Source organism: Vigna angularis, chromosome 5 (assembly GCF_016808095.1).
Source record: "Vigna angularis cultivar LongXiaoDou No.4 chromosome 5, ASM1680809v1, whole genome shotgun sequence".
Classification (NCBI taxonomy): Eukaryota; Viridiplantae; Streptophyta; class Magnoliopsida; order Fabales; family Fabaceae; genus Vigna; species Vigna angularis.
In genome coordinates, this window is record NC_068974.1 from 38,699,297 (window position 1) to 38,718,916 (window position 19,620).

General features: G+C 39.2%; 1 protein-coding gene across 1 annotated transcript; it reads left to right on the forward strand.

Annotated features, from left to right (window-relative positions):
* The first annotated feature begins 351 nt into the window (after positions 1-351).
* Positions 352-19,451, forward strand: LOC108339481 (alanine--tRNA ligase). Its single transcript, XM_052877564.1, has 23 exons — positions 352-690; positions 1,035-1,273; positions 1,915-2,055; positions 2,480-2,626; positions 2,774-2,926; positions 10,439-10,568; positions 10,886-10,982; positions 12,611-12,731; positions 12,914-12,973; positions 13,354-13,404; positions 13,507-13,602; positions 13,765-13,866; positions 13,974-14,096; positions 14,408-14,539; positions 14,676-14,747; positions 14,834-14,909; positions 14,984-15,126; positions 16,744-16,852; positions 16,935-17,122; positions 17,884-17,973; positions 18,063-18,245; positions 18,388-18,564; positions 19,127-19,451. The coding sequence occupies exons 1-23, from the start codon at positions 402-404 to the stop codon at positions 19,196-19,198; spliced, it is 2,991 nt and encodes a 996-aa protein (XP_052733524.1). The 5' UTR covers positions 352-401; the 3' UTR covers positions 19,199-19,451.
* Positions 19,452-19,620: the final 169 nt, after the last annotated feature.

Consider the following 19,620-nt stretch of genomic DNA (forward strand, 5'->3'; position numbering starts at 1 on the left):
AAAACAAATAAAAATATTTTTAAAAAATTTAATTATTTAAATATAAAGAAAAAAACTGTTTGATTTACTCTAACTGATAATTCACTGTTAAATATAACCGTATAATGTTATAAAAAGAGGGAAAGTAACGTAAATATATTCACATTTTTAGGACGGAATATTTTTCCATTAATTAAACTCCAAAAATCTTCACTGGTCGGAGAATAAACAAATTATCGTCTCCAAAAACTCGGGCCGGCCGGCAAAAATGGGTCTGTAATGTGAGTAGTTGACCAAACAAAAAGGCCCAATAGTAGTTTCATTAAAAAAAATATTTATTACATAATATTTGGAGAGGTGGACTTATTCGTCTGTTCCAAATCGTTAGCGTTAAAAAAACCAAGACACTAATAGATGAGTGAATGAAAAGAGGATTTGGTGTAAGAGCTTTGCTCATTTCCTTTCGAAACTGTAACCCTCTTCCGCCGCCGCTACTACCACTGTCACTCCCCTTTCGCGCCGCTAGATCTCTTCATTCGCCGTCGTCTTCCGTCGCAGCCATGCCCGGAGCTGATACTCAGCATGTGGAGTGGCCGGCGAAGCGCGTGAGGGACACTTTCATGGGTTTCTTCGAAGGCAAGAATCACGTCAACTGGAAGTCCAGCCCCGTCGTTCCCTTCAATGACCCCACTCTTCTCTTCGCCAACGCTGGTATGTTTTGCGATGAGTGATTATGTGTATGGATTTTTTCAAATTCCTCTTCAAGTCAACGTGTGCCATGCTATATTTGAAATTGGGAATGGTCGTGGAGGCGGTAAGGGTTTTGACTTGAAATATGAAGTGATGCTGAATACATTGTGATAATTTGTTAACATTTTTCATTGTGAGAGAAGAGAGGGAAGAGGGATATGGTAGGTGTTAAAAGGTTTTTGTAATGGAGAGTATTCATGTTTGTTGATAGATATATTGGTGATAATAGTAAGTTAATAACATTGTGTTATTTGATTTGCGGGAAAAATTTATGGTGTTAAGGTTTATTTGTGATGTGATGATAGGTATGAACCAGTTTAAGCCAATTTTTTTGGGTACCGCGGATCCCAACACTGCCTTGAGTAAACTCTCTCGTGCTTGCAACACACAAAAGTGCATTCGAGCTGGTGGTAAACACAATGATCTTGATGATGTAGGGAAGGACACCTACCACCACACCTTCTTTGAGATGTTGGGAAATTGGTCCTTCGGGGATTACTTTAAAGTAGAAGCCATCAGCTGGGCGTGGGAGCTTCTAACCGAAGTATGCTTTATTGGTTGGAGTTCATATTTTGCATCTTGAATTATGATCCTCTTTGTTGTAAACATTGATATTGTTATGTTAGATCACTATGCCAAGTTCTTTGTCCATGAGAATGATATCTAAAACACTAGCAGCTAGCTAGTAATTAACTACAGCTACCCCTCCTGTGCCATATAGGTTGGTTTATGTTATTGGGCTTTTTGTGTCTGCTTAAGTTGTGCGTTTCATATGGTGGTAAGTTGGTCTTCTGCGTCCAGTTACATTTACATTTATCAAATTTTCCATCACTGTCAACAGCACTTCCAACTTCCACTCCATCAATTGCACCATGCCAACTATTAATGCGTTGAGTACTTTTGCCCGAGGAAGAATGATATCGTGACTTAAATATTATGAAGGATTTTGTTAGTGTTCAATTGTTACCTGCAATCTTGACATTGGCTATCACATTTAGGTGCCTCTACTACTTGCTTATTATGGATGACTTAATGATCACATCCTATGAAAAAAATAAATTGGAATGCTTGGTATTGTGCCACATTGCTAAATTGGGAAGTTGGTGGTCATTTGACTTCTTGATTTATATAATCCATAACTTTTGCTCTTTTTAAGTTTGAATCATGAACTTTTTTGTGCTTCAGGTTTACAAGTTACCTTCAGATCGCTTGTATGCCACATATTTTGGTGGTGATGACAAGGCTGGTCTTGCCCCTGATTTTGAGGCTAGAGATATATGGCTGAAGTTTTTGCCTCCTGGACGTGTGCTTCCTTTTGGATGCAAAGTATGCTTTCACCACGTCTTAAATTAAAATGCGAAACAGAATCACAAAGTATATTTAATATTATAGCAAACAGTATGCATTATTTTATACTACAATCAGAACAAAATACGTGTTTGGATGTTATTTCACAGACAACATGTTGCTCTATTTTTATAATGTGATGATAAGTTATTTTTCATACTTAACAGTGTGACTGCAGGTAGTTATCTGCGAGTAATAATCGAAATTATACTGTCAATTAAAAGATTATTTGGGCTTCTCAAATGGATGCTGGGACCATTTCACCTTTCCTCGAGGAAAACAATTAGAATGCAACTTCTTTTCATAAGAATTATATGGCATACAAAATTAAAATTTAGTATTTTACTGTAATTTATCTCAGAACTGAACCTGCATATCTTACTAAATCTGTATCTTTGGATAGGACAATTTCTGGGAAATGGGTGATACTGGTCCTTGTGGACCTTGCACTGAAATACATTTTGACAGAATTGGTAACCGTGATGCTGCATCATTGGTTAATTATGATGATCCTACTTGCATTGAGATATGGAACCTTGTCTTTATTCAGGTAATAAAATGATTTACAGAGATCAATAATTTTTCTCCTCTCATTTATGTACTTTGCTTAGTTGGTTCTGGAATGTATTTTTGCGTGCAATCTTATTCTATCACCATGGATCTGCATGTATTTGACTATTTGTTAACCTGGTAACAGTTCAATAGGGAGGCTGATGGCTCTCTTAAACCGCTTCCAGCAAAGCATGTTGATACGGGCTTGGGTTTTGAACGATTGACCTCTGTACTACAAAACAAAATGAGCAATTATGACACTGACATCTTCATGCCAATCTTTGATGTTATTCAGAAGGTATGTTAATGAAGGCATTAGAGTTTACTATGTTTCCCTTGTGTTTGATGGTATTCAGCATGTAGTATCACTTATCACTTTTATAGCAGAATGTGTACACATGGTACCAAGTGGAGAGAGCATTTCCTAACCTATCTGAACCCATGGTTATCCGTTTTTATAAATAAGTTCTATTGGAATATTTAAATATGTAATTGTTGTAAGTCTATGACAATTAACACGGAATAAAATGATGACTAGGATTATTGTTGATTGTCAGGCTGGTACCCATTGTCCATAGTGTTTTTTTTAAGTTTTTACTGTCTTTGCCTACAATGAATGCAAACATATAATTCACTGTAAGTTGAATCACATTAAATTGTTTTTTTTCTTCTTGTTTTTTTCTGTTTGTGCACCTTGTGACAAAAATAGGTCATTTGGATAAATCACTTGAGAATTAAACTGTAAAATAATTCTTGAGGGCTTAATTGATCCTCTCATAATCTTCTATTTATAAGAATAAGTTGATACAAGAATACATGATAAATAGGGTAACTCTAGACACAATATAATTATGATAAATAGGGTAAATATTCTAACACTCCCCCTCAGGCTGGAGCATACAGATTACCAAACTTGGAATAAATAAACTCACTTCAACAAAATCAACTTGTCTCGAATGTCGAGACAATAGACATGGTAACTTTGGCTTCAAACAAGATGCACATATGCTTTAGACCATCGAGACAGAATGTCTATAAACCAAATTGGACTCACAAACCAGTGTAACCAAAGAGACTCCTCATAAGCATATGGAGAATAATATTGGACAACCACGAAACTTCAACTAGCACCATGAACCTTCAAGTTGGATGACTTTGACAAAGTTGATTTCCATCAAAAGTGAATGACGAGTGATAGACAATGACAAACTGCAGAGATTGGATTTACATCAAGTAAGGATGGGACCTGCATGGCTAAAAGCGACAAACTGTAGAGATTGGATTCCATTAAGTATGGATGGGGCTTGCAGTAGCTAAAAGCGACAAAATACAAGGACTAAATTGCCATCACTGATTGATGGGGCCTGTAGTGGCTGAAACAAACTGTAGTGACTAAACTTCCATCACTGATTGATGGGATTGATGGGGTCTGCAATGGCTGAAATATACTGCAGACTAAACTGCCATCATTGACTGATGGGGGCCTGCAGTGGTTGAAAGCGACAAACTACGAAGACTAAATTGCTATCATTGATTGATGGGGCCTGTAGTGGCTGAAACATACTCCCCTCACGCAGACGTCGGAAAGATGTGGCGTGTGTGGCGGCGTGTGTGGCGGCGTCTGGATGAGAACTAGCCCTCTCGCTCAAGGTGGCGATCCAGATCCACTAGTTGTCGAACTAAACTGTGGCGGCAGATGGCAACGGACGACAGTAGACAGTGGTCGGCAGCGAACAACGGCAAACGGTGTCCGGAACAGAGGTTGATGGTGACAAACTTATGTGGACAGCTCCTCACGGAGGCAAAATAGTGCTAGGTGGACAACAACAAATGGCATCAGACAACGACAAACGGTGCCAGACAGTTGCGGACAACAACTAAGATTTGGATCTAGACAGAAATCAGAACGAGACTGCTCATTGAGGTATTTCAAAAAAGATTAAATTTTTAAGGCCGCCGAGAGCTGGCCGCGACCAATAGCCACCGGCGGCAACAAAGATAGTGTAGGAAGAGACTCAGAGAACTCTGATACCAACTTGAGAATTAAACTGTAAAATAATTCTTGAGAGCTTAATTGATCCTCTCATAATCTTCTATTTATAAGAATAAATTGATACAAGAATACATGATAAATAGGGTAACTCTAGACACAATATAATCATGATAAATCGGGTAAATATTCTAACAAAACCAACTTTATTCCTCAAGCTGCTCTGATATCTAATACCATTGAATAACTCCTTAAGTTCAAATGTCTATTTAAATAAATATCTTTTTTGACCTTCGATAACCTACATTTGCAAATTGTTGATTTTACTTGCTAATTTCAAATACTTATGGTTCCTTCCATTGTGTCATGGAATGCATTTCCATGTGTTGTTTTAAAATCCTGAGAATGCTTTTATGAATTTGCATTTAGATTTGCAACTGTGTTTTAAATTTCTATGTGAATGTTAGGACTTGGAGAGTATATGAGAGGAGGAAGAGGAAACAAAACAAGTAACCACTTAACTGCTAATCAGTTAAGTGAGAGGGCGGGAAAAGGGGCCTATATATTAGGACCCTTAGTGTTTCAGAGGGGAGTTGAGTAGTTTGTTTGTGTAGACCGGTTTCATTACCTGGTGAAGGAGGTTAAGCTCCTGGTTATCTTGTATTCTTGATTCTTTGCTGTGAATACAATTCCTTCTATTCTGTTTCTACTATACTTGATTGTTGTGTTTGAGGAGAACGAGACTTGGCTAGGAATTCTTCTAAAAATCCCTAACAAAGTGGTCCGACCTGCCGGATCCGTGCGGAGGCAAGAAGGCGCTATGGAGGGAAGAATGAACGTGGTTGAAGGACGATTGGAGCACATCGAAATGGCGGTGGATGGGATGAAAGCGGAAACCGCGGCGAATCGGCAAGAATGTATGGCCATGCGCAAAGACATTCAAGAACTGATAAGGATGATGGGGGTGCGCAACAGGCAGACCGAGGAAGGCTCCGCTGGAAGTCAAGGGTCCGTAAACCATAATGGGGAAAACCAGCGCGGTGATCAGGGGGATAATAATGGTGAGGGGGAGAGATCGGGAAGTTTACCCAATTGGAGACGACGGGTGGAATTACCCATGTTCGAGGGTACTGACCCCTTGAATTGGATCAGCAGAGCGGAGAAGTTTTTCGAGATTCAAAAGGTAGCAGAGGAAGAGAAGATTGAATTGGCGCACATTAGCATGGAGGGGAGCGCCGGATATTGGTTCAAGTTCTGGAAGGATAAGGCGAGTAATAGAACTTGGGATGGCCTCAAGGAGGCGTTGTTAATCCGTTTCGAGAGTAGGCATCGAGGTGGAATTTTTGAAAGAATGGCAGCGATCAAACAAACGTCCACGGTAGAGGAGTATGTGAGGGAGTTTGAAGCGTTAGCCGGACAGACGAAGGAGTTCTCCGATAAGCAGTTACTGGGTTACTTTTTGGCGGGATTGCGCAAGGAGTTGAGATGTCAATTGAGACCCCATGACCCACGTGATCTGATGTCGGCAGTAAGAACCGCACGCGGCGTGGAGGAGGCGCTTCGGGGATTAGGATTGTTGGGGTGGTCGGGAGTCAAGAACCAGCAATCATGGGGACGATCCACCGGTGGTGGGGCAGTGGTGGCAAGAGTCGAACCGACAAGGAGCGTGTCGGCAAGAGCTGTTACGACAGAGAGTGTGGGGTCGGCGAGACCGAACGGGGCCTCGAGAAATGAATCGGAGAGAAGGGGCGGTTTCGGCGGAGGAGACAACCGGGGACGAAATTTTCGTAATCTGCCATACCCAGAGTTCTTAAAGCGGAGAGAGGAAGGAAGATGTTTCCGCTGTGGCGGGCCTTTCAGTCCGGGTCACCAATGCCCGGAAAAGAGTTTGAGAGTGGTGCTTCTCGCCGAAGATGAAGAGGGAGATACAGAGGGGATTGAGGCCGAAACGGAAGATCCAGGCATGGAACTTTCAGCGTTTTCGGCCGGAGGGCTGACGCAACCGAAGACGCTAAAACTGCAGGGCAGAGTCAAGGGGAGGAACGTGTCAGTACTGGTTGACAGCGGTGCCAGTCATAATTTTGTCCGCAAGCAATTGGTGGAAGAGCTGAAACTTGAACAGGAGGACACCCTACCCTACCAGGTGAGCTTGGGAGACGACCATAAGAAGGGAACCCGAGGGTGTTGTCCGAAGGTGAAAGTGGACCTGGGGGACGTGGAAATCGAAGAGAGATTTTATCTTTTCGAGCTAGGAGGGGTTGACATGATTCTCGGGGTTGAGTGGCTGGCCAAGCTGGGTGAAATCACACTCAACTGGCGAGATTCAACTATGGCGTTCAAGCAGGCCGGAGGAACGGTGGTTGTGAAGGGCGATCCGGCGTTGGAGCGAAGGGTGGTCGAACCTGAGAAATTATTGAAGCTGAGCGAGACAGATGCGTGGGCCTTGGTGTGGAGTGTGGAGAGTGAGCTGAGAGAAGAGGACGAGATCACAAAAGAACAGCAGGAGGAGTTGGAGGGAATTATGGGGCATTATTCAGGGGTATTTCAGGAACCCCAGGGCTTGCCACCTAATAGAAAGGAGGAGCATCAGATTGTCTTAAAAGAAGGCACCGACCCAGTGAACGTACGCCCCTACCGCTATCCACACGTCATGAAGGCAGAAATTGAGCGACAGGTGTCGGACATGCTGCATGCAGGCGTTATAAGGCCGAGCGTAAGCCCTTACTCAAGCCCCGTCATACTCGTTAAAAAGAAAGATGGGAGCTGGCGATTCTGTATAGATTACCGAGCGTTGAACAAGGCTACCGTCCCTAATAAGTTCCCAATCCCAGTAATTGAAGAATTGTTGGATGAGCTCCAAGGCGCTCGTTATTTCTCGAAGGTGGACCTCAAGGCCGGTTACCACCAGATCCGGATGAGCGAAGCGGACGTTCAGAAAACAGCTTTTCGAACGCACTCGGGGCACTACGAATTTCTGGTGATGCCGTTCGGCCTCACCAACGCCCCCGCCACCTTCCAGAACGCCATGAACGACCTATTCAGACCATACCTCCGGAGGTTCGTGCTCGTCTTCTTTGACGACATTCTTATTTACAGCACGACGTGGGAGGCCCATCTGGAACATGTGAAGCTAGTGATGAACCGACTGCAACAACAGAACTGGGTGGCAAATCGGAAGAAGAGCGAGTTTGGGAAGAGATCAATCCGCTATCTAGGGCACGTCATTACGGAGGAAGGGGTTAAGATGGATAAAGAAAAGGTAGGGGTGGTCGTCGCATGGGGAGAACCCAAAACACTGAAGGAATTACGGGGATTTTTGGGTTTAACAGGGTACTACCGAAAGTTCGTTCGGGACTATGGAAAGATAGCGAAACCCCTCACGGAGATGTTGAAAAAGGGAAACTTTGGGTGGACCGAGGCGGCAAGGGAAGCAATGGAGAAGTTGAAGACGGCAGTGACGACAGCGCCAGTGCTAGCATTGCCGGACTTCACGCAGCCGTTCTCGGTGGAATGCGACGCGTCTGGAGGAGGACTTGGTGCGGTGCTGTCGCAGGGGAGAAGGCCGATAGCGTATTATAGTAAAGCGTTAGCGGGTGTGAATATAGGAAAATCAATATACGAAAAGGAGCTCATGGCGGTGGCGATGGCGGTACAGCACTGGCGACCCTATCTGTTGGGGCGGAAGTTTGTAGTGTATACGGACCAGAAGAGCTTACGGTACTTGCTGGAACAGAGGGTGACGACGCAGGCCCAATAGCACTGGATAGCCAAGTTGTTGGGTTACGATTTCGACATCATATACCGAACGGGGGCCACGAACAAGGTAGCTGATGCGTTATCAAGAAGAGAAAGGGAAGAACGAGCGGAAGAGGATGAATCGGCATCAGAAGAGGGGGAGGTCGAATTAATGGGAGTAGTGCGACCGTACTGGCGAGATTTCCAAGAGGTAATCAGGGAGGTAGAGGAAGACGCCGAGCTGCAGAAGATTAAGGAGGACATCTCCAAGGACCCGAACACGCATCCCGCATATACGATTGAACAAGGGCGGCTACATTACAAGGGTCGGCTGGTCCTAGCAGCAAAGTCGGAGTGGATTCCAAAACTGCTCGATGAATTTCATACGACCCCGACGGGCGGGCATTCGGGGGTGTACCGAACGTATAGGAGGATGGCCCAATCGTTATTCTGGCTTGGGATGAAGAAGAGCGTGACGGAGTATGTGGCTAGATGCCTAGTGTGCCAGCAACACAAGTACCTTGCAGCGTCTCCCCAAGGTCTGCTGCAACCATTACCGATTCCCCAAGTGATTTGGGAAGACATCAGTATGGATTTCATTGTGAGACTACCGAAGTCAAAAGGGAATGACGCCATCCTCGTGGTAGTGGACCGTTTAAGCAAATATGGTCATTTCCTTCCTCTCAAACACCCATACACAGCGCGAACTGTAGCTGAAGCATTTGTAAAGGAGGTTGTTAAGTTGCACGGGGTGCCGAAGACGATAGTAAGTGATCGCGACCCTTTATTCCTCAGCATCTTTTGGAGAGAAATGTTCAAGATGCAGGGAACCCGTCTCCAGATGAGTACCGCATACCACCCCGAGACAGATGGACAGACCGAGGTACTTAACCGAGTACTGGAGGGGTATTTGCGTTGCTTCTGTTCGGAACAGCCAAAGAACTGGTGCACCATACTTCCCTGGGCCGAGTATTGGTATAACACCAGTTATCAAGGTGCGGCCAAGTGTACGCCCTTTGAAGTAGTGTATGGCAGGACACCACCAGCAATCACCAGATTCATCCCAGGGGAGACCATGGTAGAGGCAGTGGCGCAAGAGTTGCAGACGAGGGATGAAGCCTTGCAGCAACTTCGGTTTCATTTGGGGAGGGCGCAAGACATGATGGTGAAACACGCCAACCAAAAAAGGAGACCAGTGTCCATCAAAGTGGATGATTGGGTCTATTTAAAAATTAGGCCACACCGACAAACTTCTATGCCGGTAAGACTACACCCAAAATTGGCAGCACGGTACTACGGACCATTTAAGGTCATTCAGAAGATAGGGGAGGTGGCGTTTAAGCTACAGTTACCAGAGAATGCTAGAATACATCCCGTGTTCCATGTGTCCCAACTCAAACTAGCAATAGGAACAAAGCAAGTGGAGAAGGAGTTGCCAACTGACTTACAAGTACAGGGACACACATGGTGGCCAAGCAAGGTGATCAGTAGCCGGATTCAGCAACAGGAAGGAAACCCCCGCGAGCAAGTTTTAATTGAATGGCAGAATGAAGGAGTGGAGAATGCTACTTGGGAGGATAGGGTGGTGATGCAGGAGCAGTTTCCCGACTTTAACCTTGGGGACAAGGTTAATCTTCAGGGGGGAAGTAATGTTAGGACTTGGAGAGTATATGAGAGGAGGAAGAGGAAACAAAACAAGTAACCACTTAACTGCTAATCAGTTAAGTGAGAGGGCGGGAAAAGGGGCCTATATATTAGGACCCTTAGTGTTTCAGAGGGGAGTTGAGTAGTTTGTTTGTGTAGACCGGTTTCATTACCTGGTGAAAGAGGTTAAGCTCCTGGTTATCTTGTATTCTTGATTCTTTGCTGTGAATACAATTCCTTCTATTCTGTTTCTACTATACTTGATTGTTGTGTTTGAGGAGAACGAGACTTGGCTAGGAATTCTTCTAAAAATCCCTAACAGTGAATGATTCCCCTTGTTAATGTATTTTTTTGTTTTATTTTAGTCCTTATGTTTAAATTAATGTTTGTGACTGGAAACTGTTTGATATATAATTTTTCTTTTGTGTAACCCATTTACAGGCAACTGGTGCCAGACCATATTCTGGTAAAGTTGGAGCAGATGATGTAGATAAAATTGACATGGCATACAGGGTTGTTGCAGATCACATCAGAACTCTTTCATTTGCCATTGCTGACGGGTCTCGTCCTGGTATGATATTATAGAACGGGTATTTTCATTGACATCGCAGTCACAAAATAGCAGCTTTAAGTGACATCAATTTTTTTGTCTTTTCCCTTTCATACCTCGAGGGAGGCCTGTTCTTCATTTACAGGTTTAACTTTAACTCTGTTTGTAGCTGCACTATGAAAAATAAATTCCCTTAGCCAATCTATTTAGCTTTTTGACTTTTTGATTATTATATATCTGTAATACTAGCTGTAAAACATTTAGTCTGTGTGGGCATCACGTAGACCCGTATTAAACTAAAATATTCTACTATTTGACTGGTTTCCATTTATTTTAAGGTAATGATGGTCGTGAGTATGTTCTAAGACGAATACTTCGTCGAGCTGTGCGGTATGGACGTGAAGTGCTAAAAGCTAAAGAGGGATTTTTCAGTGGGTATGTATAATGGTTGACAACTTTAATCTGATGCCTAAATCTTGATCTAAATCTTTGTTTCCATATATGATACACTGACATGATACAAGTATTCGATACAAAACACATGTTTGATAAGGCCATTCATCTCATGTTAAAAAATATAGGATTCTATACGTTAAAATACGTTGAAAGTATATATCTATGCGTATATATAATTCACAAAAGCAAAATAAATGTTAGTGTAATTTTAAAGAAAGTATTAAAATTGAAAATCATTATTAAATATTATCCAATTGTATATACAAATAGTGAGAGTGAGAGTTGCTTCTATCAACAGTTGCTGTCACTTAATTAAGTGGTACTCAAATATTAATCCTGAAACAAAATTATATATTTTATGTATGTTTAATGTTTGGAATAGTATAAAAGTAAAAATGAGTACAGTTAAATATAAGACTAAAAGAAATTATGATTGTTATATATATATATATATATATATATATATATTATATTTGAGACTATTTTAAGAAAAAAGGGTTAGAGTGTGGGAGACTTGGGAAGCGTTTCTTATTCTGCATGTCATAATACATAAGTTGTGAACCCTCACTGATAAGCTTTCTATCGGAATAAGGTTTAATCCAAAGGACACGAGAATTCATAAAACAGGATCATTAGTTTTACCAATAAGCTACAGTTCTAACTTCCAAGCACTCTTTCTATGTATATTAAGTACTTTACTGAAACTCCAAAGTTTACGTATCTAAATGTATCCTTGTCTGATATGTTCTTGACATGGATACACTGGCTTGATGAACATATCATGCAACCAAGGCTGCCAGATTTCGCGTCCTGGCACCATTAGGATAATAAAACATATTTATGTGTTTGAGTAGTTATGCTAGGATCCGATTGCAAGATCATGGACTTGATTGAGTCCCACATTGGAAGTATGAGATTCTAGTGTGGGGTTTACTGGGCCTTGGATTCTTCAACTACAACAGCTAGCTTCTGTGTTGGCATTGTAGTGTTAGACTGAGAGTAGTCAAAGTACCAGTTCATAGAAAGCCTGCTGTGGATCATGGTGATTCTATTGCAGTGTATGGGGCTCAAGTCTCACATTGGAAGTATGAGATTTTTGAGTGAGTTTATTGGACTTTGGTTTCGGCAACTACAACTACTAATTTTTGTGGTGTGGTTCTTCCTAGGTTCTTATCAAGTCAGGTTGGGTAATAATTCAGTTGTACTGCATGTTTAACCTTCAGCGACATCCTGACAGGTTGTTGTAACCACCAGCTGTTGGTTATTCTGTGACATAGTGGTGGGAGTCTGTTAGATTGTTTGGGAATGTATTCATTATGTGTATGTGTAAATATTTTCGTTGTAAATTGATTTTTTTGTAATCAATTTAGTTTGTAGTAAACTTGTATATTCTCGCTTAGCTCTGTTCTCTACTGTGTTTTTCTTTCATTTTCCATGACATTCTTTCTTAAATAAATTCTTTCACCTTTAATTATTTTTTCTAAATTGTGTACTTCTCTTTACTGGAATTGTTGCTGAGTTTGTCCTCGGGTAATTTTGTGTTGGTATAAATATGTGAACATACATTCTATTTGTAATGTTCTGTCCTCATTTTTACTGAATCCCAGGTTTGTAAGTGTGGTGGTGAATTTGATGGGTGATGTTTTCCCTGAGCTAAAACAACAGGAAACACACATTCGGAATGTAATTGAAGAGGAGGAGGAAAGTTTTGGAAGAACCTTAATTAAGGTGACTATAGGCATATGCTCATCATGTATATTTATGGATTATCACTTGTCAATCTTAATGACAGCCATTTCTCAAATTAGTTTTGATTCTTGTGTACTATATTCGTTGGTTTTTGCCATATTCTTTTTCATGTTATACATATAAAGAGTATAAGAAGACCTGATTGTTTTTCCTTTCCCCAGGGTATTGAGAAATTTGAGACAGCTGTTCAACATGTTCAGGGAAAGACACTGAGTGGGGAGGCAAGTAGAACCTGTTATTTTCAGTTTCCTTGTAGTCATATGTATTTGCAAATATATGCCGTCTATTTAAAATTCAAGCAAACAAATATGTTTGTGAAATTTCACTTGGCTCTGAAATTTTTTGTTGTCTCATATTTTTTAACTGTCTTTGGGGAAGTGATTTAAATTAGTTTCTCTTCATTTCAACTTTAAAATTCTGTTGTTTTTATCCATAACCGTTAATTCCTTTAATTTTATCATAAAGATTTGTTGTTTGTGTTAAAATCACATTTGTAATAATGCACAAATACACGATTGTTGAACTGTTGATTTTATAATTCAATAAGTTGTTTCCAATAGACGTATGGGATATTTCTCATGCAGTTGTCTCTTGATTATAGGAAGCATTTGTCTTGTGGGATACATATGGATTCCCATTAGATCTCACTCAGGTAGGTGGGTTGGTTCACTTTAATGCTGCATGGAACTGTAAGTCTATGTTATACCTTTTTTTTTTTTTTTTTTTATTTCCTAACAATTTCCTGTTGTATCAGCTGATGGCTGAAGAAAAGGGATTAGTTGTTGATGTTAAAGGTTTTGATAGGGCAATGGAGGCTGCAAGAGAGAGATCCAGAAGTGCTCAAACAAAGGTATCTTAATTGCTTGAATGCCTCTTTTCTGTGCATAAGTTTCTTATTTGTTTTAAAAACACCCGATATATTTAAAGGATAAATAAACTAATCCTTGACTGATATTACCACTCATCTTTTATTTTTTCTGCTTCTACCACAACTTTCTTTTGTCATTGTCAGCAAGCTGGTGGGGCCATTGTCATGGATGCTGATGCTACCTCTGCATTGCACAAAAGGGGCATATCCCCAACAGATGATAGCTTCAAATATGCTTGGTTCAAGGTAATTTTGTTACAAACAACTACTGAATGGAGGAGTTTCTACTATTGGTTCTCTTGCCCCCAACCTTTTTTCTTTGATTAAACTTCTATTCACCATTTCTTACATAGGACCATGAGAGTGTGGTACAAGCAATATATACTGGTTCTGAGTTTGTTGATACCGTTAATACTGGTGATGATGTTGGTTTAGTTCTGGAATCTACAAGCTTCTATGCTGAGCAAGGTGGTCAGGTATCAGGCCTTTTTAAATAAATAATGTTATATTTCGTTATAGTTTTATTTGATTGCGTGAGCATATTATAGTAGCAAAACTAGAAGAGAAGCATTTTAACATTAATGACTTTGACATATGAAACAGTAGAATAAAAATGGTCAGAGGTATAATGTGTAGAACATGATATTTTGATAATGGGAAATATAAAGCAAATATGCCGTGAATTAGCCAACTGACATGAAAACAGGGACCGAAAATAAAATAGTCTACCAAGTTGAATTTGTTAGTTCAATGCAAGTGATGCACTCTCCTTTTATTACGGATGCAGATTTTTGATACTGGATCACTTGAGGGTACAATTGGTTCATTTGAAGTACATAATACTCAAGTTTACGGAGGTTTTATTCTTCACATTGGTAATGGGACCGGTGTCTCTGTTGGTGACAGAGTAGTATGCAAGGTCTATATATTATATATATATATTCTTTTTACTTTTTATTTTTACTTCAAATACCTCCACTTTTTTTTGGTTATCTTTCAGTACTTCTTTTTCTCTGTATTCCTCATTTATTTTGTATATTTCATAACTTTTTTAGGTTGACTATGGAAGACGTGCCATCATAGCCCCTAACCATACCTGCACGCACATGTTAAACTTTGCTCTTAGGGTATGCTGATATAGGCCACTGAATGAAGACGTGTCATTCCTCTTACTGATCTGTGTGCTTGCTGAAATTTCCTATGTTGAATGCAGGAAGTACTTGGCAATCATGTTGACCAGAAAGGATCCATTGTTCTACCTGAAAAATTGAGATTCGACTTTTCTCATGGTAAAGTTTGTTCAATTGGACTGTTAGATTATTGTAAGTATAAAGAGTTGCTGTTTACTAAGCTTTAATGATAGGCAAGCCTGTTGACGCCGACAATTTAAGGAGAATTGAGGCAATTGTTAATGAGCAAATTAAAGCTGAATTGGATGTAAGTGCAAAGGAAGCAACTCTTGCAGATGCCAAGCGTATCAATGGTTTACGAGCTGTATTTGGTGAAGTGAGTAATGTCATTTCACAGTTTTTGGTTGTCTTTGTAACACTTCCATTTTTTGCTTACTAAAATCTATAACTAACACAAATTACATAATTTAAATTAAAACTTCATTTCTATTTTATTGAAAATCTCAATTACAAATTGATTTTGTTAAAAAGGAAAAACCTAAGATTAAAACTTTATCTCAAACATCTCTCGATATTGACCATTCTCCTTAGTGTTTTGCATCTTCCTCAACACCTATACGATGATATGCTCTCGTATAAAACGATACGATCATCGCATATAGAAATCACCAAATAAAATAAGGGTGAACTAACACACGAACAATTAACTTTATAATCACAATTCATAGCTAAACGATATAAAAATCATGTCATATCCCTCAACCAACCTTCTAACCCATCCATGATCATATCCTAGCTCAAAACATGTTTTCAAAGCAACAATAGAACCACTTGTGATCTTACACCGCAATTCCACACACAAATGGTCTCAATGCAAGACATTGACTCATAAAGGCTGATAAACTACTTTCATAGCAGTTACACCCTCCCAAAGAGTTTTCAACCTTCCGATCTTCGAGAACTAAGCAAGTATTAGGTTTTCAATTGTAACTCACCATAAGAGCTAGAACTCCTGATTGCTCCAGAGTCTTACAGACAGAGTTCATTTCTCACTGTTCTCTTGGAGAGACTTCCTGGCGAAGTTCACGAGTTGTACCACATGCAAAATTTATGGGTCATTCGTTCCTGTGGAGCAAAAACCCCTCCTACCCACCAAGAGTCTTATGAACACAGTCCACCCTCTCTTTTCTCCATGGGTGGAGTCTTCAGGATCCACTTTCCACTACCCTCCTAGAGAGTCTTATGAGCAAAGTCCCCTACCTCTTGCTGAGACACATTTTCATTCCAGCAACCAACACATATTTTCAAAGAAATAAAATAAAACAAAATAACACCGGATTTCTAATAAAATTACCTTAAATTTACTATATATATATATATATATATATATATATATATATATATATATATATATATATATATAGGTTCTGTTACCACCACTTAAAATACTAAAATTCGCAAATATAAATATTAATTTATTTATATCATACATAATATATATTTATATATATATATACACACATACATTAATCCAAACTAACTTTTCCCACTCATAATATATAATTTATTTAGACTATATTGTGTATAATATCCTAACAATATTATAAAATATTAGAATCTACATTATATATAACATGCTAGCAAAACCTTTTATAACTATTTATTCACCGCACCTATTAAACCTCATACTACCCATGGCAACCCACAATTTAGTCACTGCCAATATATATTAATTAGGCACCCAACCCAAAAATGTATCTACAATTCCAAGACATCTATGCTAAAAAAAGATCACCAACCACGTAAAATTTGTTGCTGCCATTCCTTATAAGAGTTGAACCTAATACCTTTCCTATGTTACCCAAGTATTCTAACCAAATAAGCTATATAACTAGTTTGATCATTTTACTCATCCCAAAATTATAACTTCAACTTAACCCATCATTTTTAGTTTTTCCTGGATCATGTTCCTCAATATTTTGCCTTGGTGTAGGTCTATCCCGATCCTGTTAGAGTTGTGTCAATTGGACAAAAAGTTGAGGATCTTCTTGCTGACCCTGACAATGAAAAATGGTTATCTATTTCATCAGAATTATGTGGAGGTGAATATTGTAGCAATGCTTTCTTTGAAGGTCTTTTTTTTCTTTATTATTGGAAGCTCTTCATTTTTAGTTGATGATCTAGGCACCCATATTTCAAACACTCGAGAGGCAAAAGCTTTTGCACTTTTATCTGAGGAGGGCATTGCAAAAGGCATACGCAGAATAACAGCTGTCACAACTGATCGTGCTTATGATGCAATGAAAGTGGCAGATGAATTGGAGCAGCAAGTAGATGAAGCAGCTAAGTTAGATGGAAGTTTGTTGGAAGAGGTTGGTATTTGGGTTTCTATTCATAAGATTTTTTTGAAAATTAGGCTTGTACTTTTTTCCTTTCTATTCTAGTTAGTTGGCCAATTCAACAAGTCGAAATGTTTGGCTCCATAACATCTAATAACCGTAGATGAGAAAAACAGAACTAGCATACAACTAGCTGAACCAGCTACCAAATTGGGGATTATAATTGCTTGTTTTAAGGATAGTTATCAAACTAGATGTTGGGCGTATAAAAATTCCTAGTTTTGAACCCAATATCAAGGCCTAATGGAGCTTATTCAGTATATTGGAAATACTTGAGACCGTGAACATGAAGTCTTGATTGAATTACTAAACTAACAGAGCAACTGGTAAATACATTTATTATGCATTGAAAGTTCCTTTCATTTTTAGCCTTGGAGGAAGATGGGAGTTTGTGCTGCTATAATGGTATGGATACTACTAGACTGGGCTTTAATGTATTCTAATAAGTTTTTTTTTGTCTCATTTTGGGCAGCTAGAATATGTAGTTGTGTACTGATTTGTCTGTCTTGAACCACCGTCATGCACTTAGTATTATCTGAATATACAAACACCATAGTTGGGAGCCTAACAGCTGAAGTTAGTGCACGACCTCTTTCACATGATTGTCTCTTGATCTCCTTTTCTCTTTCTTTGTTATCAACAACGATTTTTCTAGCAGATAGATTATAGATATGTTGCATACATATCTTTCCCTTCCAGAATTGTAGTCACCTGATTTTCTCTTTCCCTTACAGAAAGTTTCATCATTGAAAAACAATGTTGAAACTTTATCAATTCCTGCTGCCAAGAAAGCTGACATCAAGACAAAGATAGCCCGACTTCAGGTATTATATATAGGGCATTTTTTATTTCTTGTCCTTCAATTTGCTCATGCATTTAGTGATATATTTTAATAATATCATATTTCTTGTAGGACCAAGTGAGAAAAGCACAGAAGCAGATTGCTGAGGAAAACAAGCGTAAAGCTGTAAATATTACAGCTGAGAAAGCTGAGCTTGCTGCTTCTAACGGGAAAACTTTTTGCATATCTCGTGTTAATGTTGGTCTGGATGTGGCTGCAGTTCGTGAGGCTGTTACAAAAGTGATGGACCAAAAGGTAATTGCTGATTTTAATTCTGGCGCCATTTAGTAGTTGTCATCGTATGGATGAATATACTTTGTGAGATGTCATATTCATGTTATTTAAGTTTTCTGTTAAAATCAAACACTAACTTTTAATGATGCTGGATGTTAAATAGGGCTTATCTGTGATGGTTTTTAGCACGGATGAATCTACAAACAAGGCTGTAATTTGTGCTGGGGTGCCAGAGAAAGGAGATAAAGGTAAGCTGGATGTGGCAGAGTGGCTGAGTAATGCGTTGGGGCCTCTAAAAGGGAGATGTGGTAAAGGAAAAGGTGGTCTTGCAACGGGTCAGGTTAGTTATTGACTAATTACTTTAATCTCTGCACATAAGTAGCTAATGTTTGATCATGTACTGTATATGCAAATTGCAAATTTGAATTGGTTTAAAATTATTCTTAATTGGTCCAGTTTTTTTTTTTTTTTTCTGGAATTGATTTGGTGTAATATTAGTTATAGTTTTGTTGAGATTGATTACTGTTTTCTAAAACGTATTTGGAGAAGAGGGGTAGAGAAAAATAATGGAACTTTATGTTGGATTTGATTTGAACTTAAACGCTGGCCAAAATAAAACTAGTTTTTGAAAATTCAAGTGCCATCCTCACTATTTTAAAACTAGGCAATTGTTTCGGAGCTACCTGACTTATTTATGGAGACATCTTATAATTTTATATAGTTTGAAGTCCTTTTGTCCAAATAGAGTTTGGTCACTTTGAATTTTGTATGCCGACAACCATCAGCACTGGGAATATTTTTCACAAGTGAAGACAAATGTTCATCAATTAGGAGAATTTCTGGTGTGCATTGTGCCGTTCCATTTGATATTTACTGATATGTGTACCCATATCTTTTTTCAGGGTACAGATGCAGCACACGTTAACGAGGCAATGGATCTTGCAGAAAAATTTGCATCAATGAAGTTGAGTTAATGTTGTACTGCAGTTTATCTGTCGTGTGGTGTTTTTAGTTTGATATAATTATACAGAAGGGAAGGGCACTTGCAGTAATTATTAGATCCAGATGAGTTGAACAAATTTCTAGTTGAGTGCCTGAATATTCTTTTTATACAGACATTAGTTTTGGTTTTTATAGACCACTTGTTGTTCCACAATTACAGTAGCAATTGCTCTGATAGATTATCAAGATGTTATGAAGTTCTAAAATGTGATAATTTTCTTAGCATTTATTTGTTTTTTGATTATTTGTGTGCCTGTAAATTTTGATGATTTCAGCATTTCGTTTCACATAAACGGTCTAACACATGTCTAATGGGGGATTTAATGTCCAACGGGAGATTTTTGTTTCATTTTTTAGAGGAATATAAGGTAAATAGTTATTTTTCGAAGTAGCA

Bases quoted from the DNA above. Each gene is read 5' to 3' on its own strand.
- LOC108339481 (XM_052877564.1), top strand. From the start codon at position 402: ATGAAAAGAGGATTTGGTGTAAGAGCTTTGCTCATTTCCTTTCGAAAC. The intron at 12,974-13,353 runs GCAAGTAGAACC...TCTTGATTATAG, and splicing joins GAAAGACACTGAGTGGGGAG to GAAGCATTTGTCTTGTGGGA. The intron at 18,565-19,126 runs GTTAGTTATTGA...ATCTTTTTTCAG, and splicing joins GTGGTCTTGCAACGGGTCAG to GGTACAGATGCAGCACACGT.